This window comes from Ostrea edulis, chromosome 9 (genome assembly GCF_947568905.1).
Source record: "Ostrea edulis chromosome 9, xbOstEdul1.1, whole genome shotgun sequence".
Taxonomy (NCBI): Eukaryota; Metazoa; Mollusca; class Bivalvia; order Ostreida; family Ostreidae; genus Ostrea; species Ostrea edulis.
This window is the reverse complement of record NC_079172.1, coordinates 8,022,534-8,037,185: the sequence shown is the minus strand read 5'-3', so window position 1 is coordinate 8,037,185 and position 14,652 is coordinate 8,022,534. Positions and strand designations below refer to the sequence as shown.

At 37.1% G+C, this 14,652-nt stretch overlaps 2 protein-coding genes across 2 annotated transcripts in view; both read right to left on the bottom strand.

The window, feature by feature from the left end:
* Positions 1-399: 399 nt before the first annotated feature.
* On the bottom strand, positions 400-3,796 carry LOC125657924 (uncharacterized). The gene is made up of 2 exons (XM_048888848.2): positions 3,736-3,796; positions 400-1,263 (listed from the first exon to the last, which is right to left on the bottom strand). The coding sequence occupies exon 2, from the start codon at positions 1,250-1,252 to the stop codon at positions 416-418; it is 837 nt and encodes a 278-aa protein (XP_048744805.1). The 5' UTR covers positions 1,253-1,263; positions 3,736-3,796; the 3' UTR covers positions 400-415.
* A 5,900-nt stretch (positions 3,797-9,696) lies between these two features.
* Positions 9,697-14,652, bottom strand: part of LOC125657926 (fibrinogen C domain-containing protein 1-like) — a 10,545-nt gene continuing 5,589 nt past the window's right edge. The window contains exon 4 of the mRNA XM_056148439.1: positions 9,697-10,023. Within this exon, the coding sequence (XP_056004414.1) occupies positions 9,773-10,023 (251 nt within the window). The 3' untranslated portion in view covers positions 9,697-9,772. The remainder of the gene's footprint in view (positions 10,024-14,652) is intronic.

The following is a 14,652-nucleotide window of genomic DNA, read 5'->3' as shown; positions in this document are numbered from 1 at the left end:
CACAACTGCTATAGGATACCCAGAAACCGCAATTTCAAAGACACCGACTTTTTTCTAAGCTCATGCGTTAGCGTGGTCATTCAGTCCGTGGGGCCCGTGTTTTTGACCTGTTCTGTATTATGTCTGCGTGTAGCAATTTTTGAATAGTGTGAAATATCGCTGTTGCTATTAGATTGTATTTCTAGTGATAATTTGGTCGTTTTTCAATTAACATACTCAAATGAACGACGGTAGAAAAGTCAATTTTACAGAAATCATGCATTTCAACGTGTAATACGCAAACGGTTTACGAACTATTTGCTGCTATCTGTTTGTAAAGAAGTGCTAAGGTCTATGGAGCACCAAATTAACGACATAATGAAGACAATACCTATTTCTTGAATATTGTATGAAATAAAATCCGACAGCACGAATTTTATTGACCAAGTTGGTCCTGCACGAAATACACAGAAATCAAGATAACCGTGGTTAGCACGGAAACTCCCAGCACGGCACCAATGCAATAAGAAACTGTAGCTTTTCTCCCGAGCAACTTCGCCTCATCGACATCACCGTTCTTGTAAGCTTTGTCTCCAAGCTGCATCCAGAAAACAGCCGGCATACAACAGAACAGAAAGAAGAAGAAGAAGCACGGACAGTGCAGAGCGCCGTGAATCATGTGGTTGATCTTGTTGTAGGGATTCAGTTTCACCAAGAACTCGTTATAAGCTGGGGGTTCTTCCTCTGGTAGATTAAGAAAGTAGTAACGCATGGGTTCACCTTCGTATCCAGCACCTGCAGTACTCACTGATGCAGATTCTATCGGTTCCACGGAAACAGGGGCGGTTCTTTTTAACGCCCTTGGAGTTGGTGGACAGCTGTAAACTCTCCTCTCTGATGGAAGACCCGAACTATGGATGTTTTCCTCGATTTCTTCGCCAATAAATACATTTAATTGTCTCGTATGCACGTGCTTTGACTTAACGGATCCGCTGTACGACAGCTTGGAAATGGCGCCTGGAGAATGTACCGTCTCCTCTGTGTAAGGATTGTGATAGGTGGCAAATTCTGTCAGGGGTTTGGATGCCTCGCTTTCTTTTATACCTTGGTCTTGTATCTGTACACGAAGCTGCTCTTTTCCTATGTTGTCATGTAGACGTAAACTTGGGGCCTTTGCTATGTCACTTCCAATGTCTTCATATACGTGTTCTATGCTGGCAACCGGTATGCTTATTTCGGATGTTATTGGCAAAGATGACTGAGAAGCGGCCATTTTACAGAATTCTGCAAAAAAAAAATAAAAAAAAAAAATTAAAAATACATTAGTGTTTTGATTTACGTGTTCTGCATTTAGAAATTCGTCGTCAGAACCCATGGATTTTCTCGTCGTCGCTAACCGCGCTTACTGAATCTGGGAGTGGGCGGAGACCATGGGCGTGGTTTCACTAGCCATCCAGGAATACCTACCCTACCTCATCTGAACGAAGAAAATAGGCGTGATTTGTGACTTTTGGAATTTCTTTACCCAGGCTGAATGTATAGTGTATCGGGAAGGTAACCTGCGGATTCCGGCGATGATAAAAAATATAAAATATTAAGATTCTAAGGATAATGTATAACTATTCCATGGTGTGAGTGAAATAAACTAAACAGAACGGACGTAACTCTTCCGAAATCCCAGATGACCTTCTAGCTCGCTTTGGGTTGACAAATTATCAGCAAACGGATACACGAGGTCCCCGGACACTTCTCGTCCAGTCTTTATATATTTCAACAATTTCTGAAGAGGCGCATAAGCTACATATAATAGTGCTAGATAGTGCTACGAAACATCTAAGCTAGTCCTACAAAGGGATGATTAGTGTTAATTCATATAGTGCGTTCTACAGCCATCGGTTTAAAATAGCTACATGTAGGTTAGATGCTACGATCTTGAACGAAGTCCCAGGTTTTGTTAATCTTACAGTATACAATCTCGAGAAATCTTTTGGCTTCCGGGAGCTCCCGGTACAATAATTCCTAATAGGTGTATCCCATTACTTTCAATTTTCCAAAAATCTATATTTTTATTTCTTCTTTTTGTTTTGTCAAGAAATTGAAGAAGACACCCATGTCTCCCCTTAAATTCTAGATTCGTCACACAGGCGTTCTTCCAAGTTCAACGGAGAATTTTGTGACTATTTGTATTGGGATCGAATTCAGATTACCAATGGGGAAAGTGGTTTTTTTCCGTTGTCTGTCGGCGCTGTCGTCGGCCTTGTAAACTTTTCTCCAGAACCACAGCACCAATTTCAACCAAACTTGACACAGGGTGTTCTTGCGTGAAGGCGATTCAAGAATGTTCAAATGAAGGACCACCTCCCTTTCCAAGGAGAAGAATTAGGAAAATGTATAAAATAGGGTAGGGTCATTTAAAGATCTTCTCAAGAAACACTGGGCCAGAAAAGTTAACACTTATGTGAAAGTTTCCTTACATATCAAAACTTTACGTTTATCTAAATCATGCCCCCCCCCTCCCCCGGCTGGGTTATAATTAGGAATTAGAGTTTTCTGTGGGGATATATAGCAAAATAATTAAAAACCATCTTCTCAAGACCTGCAGGGTCATGATTAAAAGTTATATTGATATGCAAATATATTCAGGTAGTGTAGATTCAATTTTAAGTGTTATAAATATACAAGCATTGTCAGAAAGTGCATATTCTAATTTGTTCTATTCGTAGTAGGGTAGGAATCAAAGTGCTACTGATTACCAAAAGTTTGCGTAGATATGCAGAAGAGGAAAATTAATCATTATAATAGATTTTGCAGCCTTTGGGGGGTGGTGATACTTTTATCTAAGATGATTGTATAGTACTCATCACCATGTTGTTCTTTAAAAAGACAATGTCTAAATCCCCCCCCCCCCCCTCCATATACTTCCACATAAACCTTGTCCAAAATATGCTTCATACCAAATTTGAGAAGGATTGGAAGGGTGGTTATCAAGAAGTTAGAAATGTCCAATTGTTAACATAAATATTTTTAAATCACACCTTGGTACATATACCAAAACCCATATCCCCTTGGATCCTGCGTCATGAAAAATTGTGGTAAAGGACAAACCGGGTCTTCTAAATATCCATTTAGTTAGTTTGAATCAATAGCATTAAATATGTTATTTGAATGTTTTACACATAAACGCTATATGCCTTTGGCCTTGCCCTGCAGACAGAACCTCTACCCCAGGGATCAAGACATTTACAGTTTGGTGGAGGCAATTCTGCTCTGACTACCTGATTATTTCAATGAGTTATTCTCACACGTGCCGTTGTAAAGATCATCTTTGGAAGTTAATCAATTTTTGGCAGTTTTTTCTTATAAAATATCTCTATCTAACAAAGTACACACAACTTAACAACTTAGTTTACACACGATACCGTCAACCTTTATAAAATTTCTCTATTTAACTATAAATACACAATACCGTCAACTTTTATACAAAACAAAAAAGTCTGTAAGAAGTGAAGAAAAAGGTGTAGGCTTATTAGCAAATGCAGTTGAGTGGTATCCAAAATGGCCAGTGTGGATTTCGTTTGTTAAGACAGTTGCAGAACATGGTTCCGGTAGAGTGGGATCGCCCGACATATAGAAGGGAGTTCATTTAAATAAAAACTATTTTCTAGAATTGTTCATAATGATTATAGCATGCTTACAATCATATACATGTATACATATTTCAATTACATGCAATCTACAAACATGAAAACGCCTTACCAGTTTTACTGCTTTGTTGTGTGTTGGGGGCAGTGATGTGAAACCAAGCCGTGTTTGTTTTGTGACGAATCGGACGTGCTGACGACAATTACCATCCTTCATTAATGCTGTTTTATTAATTAGGGCACTGACTGAACGAACCTGCAGACGCTGCGCTGGTATAGAAAAGTTATAATATGTGGGGTTTTTTTTCAATTACAAGAGCTGATTGGGGGAATACTGATGTTGTACTGAAACTTCTAACAGATATTAAGAGATAAAACAGGCGACATTCAGTCTTGTGAAAAAACCGGGGGGGGGGGGGGGTGTTGTGTTGTGTTGTGTTGTGTTCTGAAATCATCGTGTACTCTTTATATATAAGTGCTCAAAGTGTTCTGGTCTTGAAATGCACCATCTAGATATGCTCTCGTAACTCAGGATAAAATTGCTACAGATGATTTGTCTAAAGCACATGTTATTCTTATTATCCAAAAAACCACCGTATTTCTGAGTTCAAGGGTCCTTTATATATGTATAATATACACCGTAGTTAACTAAGCATATCAATCGTGTCTAACGGATTGGAAATTACATGATATACGAAGGAATCAGAAAGAGATTCTACATGCTTCTAAAGTTTAGGGAAGAGCTAGACATCTAATGTAGATTCTGATGACCTTGATAAAGCAAAAACATAAAATACCTCCTTCCATATATATGTACATGTATTATTATTAGAAGTAGTACTGACCTTAATAGGATAATTACAAAATTAAGAGGAAAGTATTATTATAAATTTAGCGGAAGTTATTTTAGAGTACATTCTTATTTCGTAGAAGCCTATGCATGTAGTTGGAGATTTTTTCAGATTTTTCAATCTTAAATACTTCTTGATATTAAGAAAATCTCTTATATTATTATGAAAGGTGAAGATAACGAACAGTGATCAATCTCATAACACCTATAAGCAATTCAAATTAGAGAGTTGGGTGAACACCGACCCCTGGATGTACCAGAGGTGGGATGAGGTGCCTAGGAGGAGTAAGCATCCCCTGTTGACCGATCACACCCGCCGCAAGCCCTATATCTTGATCAGGTAAACGATGTTATCCGTAGTCAAAATCAGTGTACCAAGAACGGCCTAACAATCGGTATGAAAGACGTCAGACAGCATTTGACCCAATGGTAAATTGGCAAACTATAACGACCATATAATTTGCGAAATGCTGACTTTAATCGAGACTTTTGAAACCCCTGTACCATCAACTTGTTTGTCATGGTGTTTGACTTGTTTGTCAGTAACCTGCCTCGATTTAAAAACTGATCATACGTACAGCAAGCTCTTGCGTATCGAATCATTGAAAGATTAGCTGAAATAATCCCGTTTATCATAAAGTTGAATTGTTAGTTTTTGATATCTATTTTCAATAAAATATCAAAGTATGAAGCAAAACTTGACTACTCTGTGGTGTCTTTTATTTCGAATTCACATGGATATATCGAATCGACATATGAATGAAATTTATCATTGTTAATAGATAGAACGTCGTCTATGTATCTATAAATGTCATATTCAAGGCCATAGCAAGAGAATTTTTCTCTTGCATAAAAGTTTTTAAATAAATCCTGCCTCATAAGAATATAAAATCTGGTCAGCTAACAAAGGAACTGAATTCGTGCCATATGCTGGGGTTCCACATTGACAGTATCATCGTAGTCTGTGGTGATCTATGTTTCTCACGGGCCATTAACGCAACACTATTCGTATTCTATCTACAAAAATCTATCTATCTATCTATCTGTCTGTCTGTCCGTCCGTCCGTCCGTCCATCCATCCATCCATCCATCCATCCATCTATCCATATATCTATCTATCTATCTATCTATCTATCTATCTATCCTTCTTTCTTTCTTTGGTGTTGAAAACACCACTTGCGGTTACCATGTGTTTGATGCACCATCTGTGCTTACAATTTGTTTTGTGTTTGAAGTATCACATTCGATTTTCATACTTTTAATTCATTACCTGTAGTTTTCATGTGTTTGAAGCACCACTTGTGCTCCTGTCTGTTACGTATTTGAAGTAACAGTTCTGCTTTTTATGTGATTGAAGTACCACTGAGCTTCCATACATTTCGTGTTTTATTGATTGATTGTATCTTGTTTAACGCCTCTCTCGATAATTTTTCACTGAGGTACTTCAAATTTAGGCCTTTGCTCGGCTCTTACCGCCATTGAGCAGTGAGGGTTCTTTAGCGTGCCACTCTTACTGTGACACGGGACATCCTTTTTTAAGGTCATCTCCGAGGACCCGTGGCATTCACACCTGATGCCGAGCGTTTGGCGATGGAACTGTCACTACTTGTTAACAGTAAACCAAAGAAATATATCTTATCTTAAAGAGAAATCTGTTTAAAATGAGAGATATCTCTTAATATTAAGAGTTATCTCTCTAAAAAGAGATACATCTTTCACTCAGAGAGGTATCTTTTTCACTTAGAGAGATATCTCTTACACTTACAGATATCTCTTTCACTTAAAGACATATCTCTTTAACTTTAAGAGATATCTCTTTCAATTAGAAATATATCTTTCACTTAAAGATATATCTCTTTTATTCTGAGAGATATTTCTTTTACTTTGAAAGATATCTCCTTCACTAAAAAAGAGACATCTCTCTAAGAATTCTTAGAGAGATATCTCCCAAAGTATAAGAGATATATCTTTAATCGTTGAAAAAGAGATATCTTTCAACGAGATAGAGATATCTCTTTCCAATATTATTTTTTTTAGTTTGAATACTCCCTAAACCAGAAACAGGGATATATATATAATGTAAACAGAGCATATATATATGCGATGCAACAGGAAGAAGTCATTATGATCACCGGGGGAAAATCTGTTTAATTTAAAGGGATATCCATTTAATTAAAGAGATATCTCTTTTTGAAAATTTAAAGAGATATATCTCTAAGTTAAAGAGATATCTCTTTTTACATTGATAGAGATATATTTCTTTACGCTAGAGATATATCTCTTTCTCTTTGAGAGATGCCTCTCCCTTTAAGCGATATCTCTCAAAGAAAAAGATATATCTCACTAGCGTAAAGAAATATATCTTTAGTTTAAAGAGATATCTTTTAGTGGAAGATATCTCTCTCTTGTTTAAAGAGATATTTCTTTTGGTGAAAGAGATATCTCTTCTTAGCGTAAAGATATCTCTTTTGTTTAAAGAGATATCATTTTTATTGAAAGAGATATCTCTTTTGTTAAAAGAGATATCTCTTATGGTTAAAAAGATATCTCCCTAGCGTAAAAAGATATATATCTCTAAATTAGAGATATCTCTAAAACCAATACAGCTATCTCTCTAGTGTAAAGAGATGTCTTTCTTATTTAAAAAGATACCTTATTTTACGAATAAATAGTAAAAAGGCTTGCCATAAAAATTGTTAAGTTTGATTGATCGATTTCTAATTAATAATATTCCGTCTGAGTACTCTCAGCCCCTTAGGTACCCGGGTTAGAATATGTCCTCAGTACCCCTTGATTATCGTAAGAGGGGATTGAATGGTGGCGATCCTTCAAATGAGACCGCAAAAACCGAGGCCCAGCAGGTGTGGCACGATAAAGATACCTCCCTGCCCAAAGACAGTAAACGCTGAGCATAAGCCTAAATTTTGCATCCCTTCACCGGCAATGGTGATGTCTTCACATGAGTGAAAACTTTTCGAGAAGATCATTAAACAATATACAATCAATCAGTCAGTACTTAGCGTCTACGGGTTACTGGCTGCTGGTAAGTAGTTTGTTCGTTTTCTTCAATCCGTGAATTTAGTCTTGCATCAGCCGCATGGGAATTTCCAGAAATTCCTCAACGCTTGCTCCTTCATTATACAAAACCCGAAACGTTAACCAACATGTAACTATGTCTCTTTGGATTTTGTTTTGCTTGGTTTGTCTGGTTTCGATATCTTTCGCTTGAATCGTTTCGATGTTTACAGATACTCTTGATGTACCGGAATTTTAATTCAGTGAAAAGTTAGCAACCACCACCCATTTTTTAAAAATTACTCAAAACAATAAAAATCAGGTGCAATTAACAATTTTGAGTATGCTGATTTCAAATCTGGATTCCTTTTACTCCAATTTCTTATAGAAAATGAGGTATAGTGTCTTAAACACCCCTACCGTCAGGTTGCCAAAAACGGAAAATGTTTCATTTCGCATCAAAAAGTGACCCAACTTTATTTCTTGAAACACCATTACCCAAAACAATAAAAAGCAGGTGTAATTACCAATTTTGAGTATGCTGAATCCAATTCTGAATTCCTTTTACTCCACTTCCTTACAGAAAATGAGGTATAGTGTCTTAAACACCCCTACCGTCAGGTTGTCAAAAATTGAAAATGTTCCATTTCACATTAAAAAGTGACCTGAAAGTTATTTCTTGAAATCAGGCATACAACATAAAAGGAAAACAATTAATACTAAATTGTTCCATGAACATTCTTAGTTGTTTTGGAAAGAATATATCTCACCTCTGGACTTCACAGATACAGTAAAGGAAGAGGAATACGGAGCGGATCAACGATCTTAAATTTAATCAGATTGGGCCATAGCCTAATGAACTGATGAACAGGAGCAAAAGTAAAATTAATAGGAAAACTGATTTATTAAACATCAGCAAGTCTTTTCCGAGAACTTCTGGTAGAGCTGTCGGCGGGGTGGGGGGGCTGAGTTGCATCATTATCAGAATTTACCGAAACAGTGGACTCTCTGGCCAGTCTGGGGGCTGAGCTAGTTACATCAGAATTGACAGAAGCAGAATTCTCTGGCCAGTCGGGGGGCTGAGTGGTATCAGAATCTATTATTTATTTATTTTTATTTTTTTAAAATTCAGATTTTTAAAAACTGCATGATCAGATTTTTTTGTAACACTAATAATTAATGTCACTTTATTGCGATGACTCTTCAAGTACAAACCATGATATTAAAAAAAAATGGAATGAAATGATAGATAAATAAATAAATAAAATATTTGTAAGTTACTTTATTTATCCAGGGACCTATATACTAACTAGTATATAGGTCCCTGATTTATCTGTAAGTAAGTCACTAATTAAGAAAATTGCATCATCTGTAGCTTATGACCCCTTTTGCCTTGCCTTGTAATTAATATTGTTGAAAATTTGGCAAATAGCATTTTTAACCCCCCAGTCCATACCCCACTTTTCTTTAAACGCTAAAAATCCAGCTAATTCAGTGAGGAAGAAATGTCACTACCATATTTCGAATTTCCTCTAGACTATATCAAATTAAATACCGCACTGCTATCAGTCACAGATTGACACTGGTAGGGGTATGGGGACCTGGTCTGTGAGTGTGATGGAAAAGATTCTGATGAAAATAAAGATTCACTCATCATTCAGAAATGTATAAACATTGTATTATTGTATACCACCGGTACGTTGTGAGTACGTTAATAATGGGAGTTATCTTTCCCTGGATATCTAAATCAATCAAATACTATATGAACACGGGCAATTATCGTCCATGTTTGACTTCAGTATAATTTATTCATGCATAAAATGTATTAATATGTCACTCTTTGTTGCGTATTTCACCGTTAAGTAAATGTTTACAAATACTCGATCTGCTTAATCGCTTCAATCTCAAAGGGATTTTCTGGAATGTGCCTAATCACGTGAGATACGCTAAACATAGCTATTTTAGATCCGAACAATCAACTTCGCATCATTCGTAGGCTCTAGGTTTATCCATACTAGCCCGTAAAAAATAGGGTGGAACCTCGTCCCACTTTTCCTGTAGAAATAAAAATAGAACAGGACGCGCCACCTAGCGAGCGTGGTTGTTGCTAGAAAAGTTTGTAGAATGTAAAGGTGTGTAGATTCAGGATTGTATAATTGCATTTATGATGGTTTTTAATCCTCGGAGGGGCGTCATGAAAGAGTCAACAAGTTTTTCCATTCTATATAGATTAACTGTTTTATTAGAAAGAATGGTACATGTACCTATAGAACACAATGCATTATTTTTAGACATTGGGTCTGATCATCATTAAAGACCCATGTAAAGCTACAGATTTCTCCTTCCATGCCCACCAGGTCATGTAGCTCAGACCAGTCTCAGCAGACTGCACGAACTTCCCGTTCAGGCTTGAGTCGTAACAATTTTTGTACCACCAGGCTCCCTGACGCTCTTTTGCGCAGTGTATGTTGGCGTCCTCGTCATTATCGCGGTCAAATGTTGAAAACTTCATCCCATTGTTGTCGCGGAAACTGTCCCCTAGATGAATGTACCAATAACAATTGTAAACCTCAACATTCATGATCTAATGTATCGCGTATTCACCATTGTATTATGAAATGCAGATTATTACGTTGTTGAGGTATGTTTTTAAGATCGTGCCTTGCTTATTTGCTGTATCTAGCATTTATGATTACCTATTTGAACATAGAATAGCTCACACTCTATTTCTTCAACAAAGAATAGTTCGATTGCGTCAACGTGGAAATAGATAATGCAGTTTGTTAATTGTTAAATGTTAATGCCTGTTGATAAATGTAAAAATCTCCTTTGTGACATCTTTCACAGCTAGGTATTACAGACAGTGTATGTCCAGTAAGTCAAGTTTGTAATTTGCGCGGGTTTGGAGTGGGATGTTAGTTTTATCAAAAGCGAGATGCAAAATTTCACATTAATGCCGTCGAGATCGGATTACTTTTTCTAGTCTGTTATTTTATCATTCTGTGATTTCGTCATTCTGTCCAAGCAGAATTTTTCGCGAGGATTTAATTTGACATTATTAGCGAGAGTGATGAGTGATGAGGTTGCTAGAATTGGATATCGCTATCAATTTACTCCATATAGGAGGTAACACACACACACACACACACACACACACACACACACACACACACACACACACACACACACACTGTATATATGTATATATAATAGAGTTTATGAAATAAACTAATTTTTGGCAAACTATAGGCTTGTATATCTTATTAGAGTTATCTCTCTTGTGCTGTTCATGTTTAGCGTAAGGGGAGGTAATTTTGATTGTTGAGTTAATCAACTTTGCATATAGAGGGCGCATATTGGCGCATTCTAGAAATTTCTAAATTAATGGCTGGACAAGTCCAGAGTAAACAAAATTTCATTTCTGAAGATCATTAGGGCCTATAGCCAGAACACATGTAAGTCAATTTGTGTTGCATATATTTTGAGTGTACCTGTTTGAGTGTCATCGGATGCTAACCAGAGTTATATATTTGGTCATCTTCGCTAGCCAAGGGTGACGATGCACGGTGTTCCTCTTTCATTTTCGCTAGCCAAGGGTGACGATACACAGTGTTCCTGAAAGAGGAGCACCTTGTATCATCACCCTTGGCTAGTGAAGATGGTAGTTTGTAAGAAAAGTTGATCTAGGCAATACCTACTGAGCTAAAGCTTCCATTCGTGTCTTTGTTCCCATCAAGGGGAGAGTGTTTCATAAACACATCTTTTTCGTATTATAGATGAAAATTAATGTTTATCTTACATGTAGATATGATTGCTACCCTAGTGTTGCAGTAGCGCTAGACTTACATGTAGGTATGGTTGCTACGCTAGTGTTGCAGTAGCGCTAGACATGTAGGTATGATTGCTACGCTAGTGTTGCAGTAGCGCTAGACATGTAGGTATGATTGCTACGCTAGTGTTGCAGTAGTGCTAGACATGTAGGTATGATTGCTACGCTAGTGTTGCAGTAGCGCTAGACATGTAGGTATGATTGCTACGCTAGTGTTGCAGTAGCGCTAGACATGTAGGTATGATTGCTACGCTAGTGTTGCAGTAGCGTTAGACATGTAGGTATGATTGCTACGCTAGTGTTGCAGTAGCGCTAGACATGTAGGTATGATTGCTACGCTAGTGTTGCAGTAGCGCTAGACATGTAGGTATGATTGCTACGCTAGTGTTGCAGTAGCTCTAGACGAACATGTTAACTATCATCACATCCAGCTTTTATTTCTTTTGCTAACATTTTTAATTTTCATCTCTACATTTAGCACACAGTGCGGTGATGAAAATACATGCATTCTGTGATTTCATTTAAAGGAATTAGTACATTTATATTCCCGTATCGATATGTCCCCCGTGATTGCAAATGATGCAAATTTCCCGGAGTGTGCCAACTCTGTATGAACTGATACAAATAAAGCGATAATACCTCTGTATGCGTGCTTATTTTTGCGTATTCAAAATTTGGCGCAGTCGTAGGTAATGCTCTATTTGGCGGAATCATGATTTAGCGCTTGTGTTTGATAATGGATGTATAGAGATTTTCATGTTTTGGTTACCCCCCCCCCCCCCGCAAAGATAAATACACATGCACGACCTTAATACCCTGACTTGTAGAATAATGGGCAGTATGACATTGATGAAAAAGCATTAATTTCCCTCATATCGACAATTACATAAACATCGAGAAAGTGTTCTTGTGATGCAATAATTTAACTCTACAAATCGACTGCACCCTCAGGGACGGAACAAAACTTCCAAAATTGATTTTCAATAATCTTCTCTCTAAGAAAAACTTAAAGCATAGCGATGTAGCGCAGGAAGGCCTCTACCTAAATTGTCAATTTTATGATCCTCGAGGTTGAGGTTCTGACTCCAAGGCGAGACCAAACTTGGTATATGTTTATGTATAAAGCATTTCGATGAAATTAAATTTGATTAAATTAGCAAAATTGTAAATTTCGTGATCCCACGGTTAGGAGTTTTGATATCAGAATGGGGCCAAAATGGTCCGAGTGATTAAATATGTGAACATGTCACCTATTGCAGTTTGTCTGCGTCCATAATCGTGCGTCGTCCTTCGTGCATTAACAACTGAACATTTTATCTTCTTGATAACAACCATTCCAATTATTTTCAAATTTGGTACACTGTAAGAGGCATCTTTGGGACAAAAGGGACAAACACTCTAAATATCAGGACACCTGCACTCCCGGGATATTAGGGATGGAAGAAAGACTGTCAAAAAAGTAACCAAAAAGTAACCCATTATCAAAATCTTCCCCTCTATAAGCGCACATATCGTGTAAAATCACTTCGTTAATTTTACATTTCAAAATCAAAAGGAACATCTGTTAATCATGTGAGTATTTTTCTGGAGTCGGTGAGCGAAGTCTAATTAGTCAACAGTAATCAATTTTCTGCATTCCTGCAATCCGACTGAAATCGCGGATATTCGAAATCTGCCTTTAAACAGTTGACATGGTTGATAGTAAATGGTATTACAGAACAAAAAACAACTTACCGATAAACACTTATATCTGCATTTTGAATACTTATAAACGACTTCTGAATCATATTCCATTTGCACGATTATTTAAATATTTTCCCCACGTATGTTGTGTAAAGACGGTGACCGAGATATGATGCTTTTTGAACTGCATAAAACTAGGTAAACAGTACGTCGCACGATGACACAGTACCGAAATTTCTTGGTTGTTTTTTTTTTTTATTATAATAATAGTATCAGGCTAAGTGACATTAAGAATATATGCTAAATTTTCATGAACTCAATTTAAAAATTATAGTGTTCTAACTAAGACTGCTTCATCCCTGATAAAAACTACATGCGTCATCTGTAGAAAACATCAAACTAATTCGATACTGGTCAACATGGTGACGTGCATCTTCGCAAGCCAAGTGTCCGATTCGCTTACTCTCATCTTCGGTAGAGAGTGAGCGAATCGGACACTTGGCTTGCGAAGATGGGTGACTTGCTTTTAAGGGTCACAGTTAAAAGTCAAACAACATCAAGTGTACGTTATCTTGAGTGCTACATCTGTTAATTAATGGAGGCGCCCGTGGGGGACATGTATTGCTAATGCAATACTCTCAGAATGCTTGTAGTGATTAGTGTGTTATCTTTTGAATTGTTCTTATCTAGTTTTCCTGATACTATATAAAAACTAAATGCACATTTAGGAAAAGGAATGTACCAAAATTGTGAATTTCGCAACCTCATGGATCTGATTCTAGGGCAGTTCCAATATATTCATGTAATGTAAATTCTTTCATCGGTATGGCTTGTTTTTAGGGGCATTTGTGTTTTTAAAAAAACATCTTGCTTGATGTTCTTGCTGAATATTATACATTTATTGCATGATAGTGAGGGAGATATGAATATTTATTCACCCAAGAAAATTCATATTCCTCGAGGGCAACGCCCGAGGGGAATATGATTTTTCTTGGGTGAATAAATATTCATATCTCCCGAACAGTCATGCAATAAATTGTTTATTATACCGAAACAAAGCAAGACTAAAAAACAATTGTATGTAGCTGAGATTGCCTTAACTGTCAACGTATTAGGAGGTACAAACAACGAATTACAGTGCATGATATGAAAACCAATTTTTGTATTTCCATTCTCCATGGATGCTGATTTACTGGCTTGCTTTTTCTACCAACCAAAACCAAGCGATTTAAATGTATATCAGAGACCCGCATATTTTGTGCCTTACGAACTATCAAAGTACACATCCGATTGCAAAGTACAATGACTCGAACTTATTGTGACGTCACAATAAACTTCGTTTACCTTGACGTTAAATATATGCAAATGCACGAGGCTGTATGTTTGTTGTTGCATGCGTCATTCGGAACACTCGGGTTTGTTCATTTTAAAACTAGATACGGACGTGAAACAAGAGATATCCGAAGGGGTGGAACACGATGTTTTGTTCCAGGGCAAACACGACGGTCACGTGACCTTCTCGGCCAATCAAATTCTGTTTTACTAGTGATTCTTTATTATGAGGTATAATAATTATAGGTTATAGACTTTGTATGGGAAAATATGATGACCTCGTTTTTTGGCGCGTAGCTTGCGAGGTCCGTCCGCGACAAAAA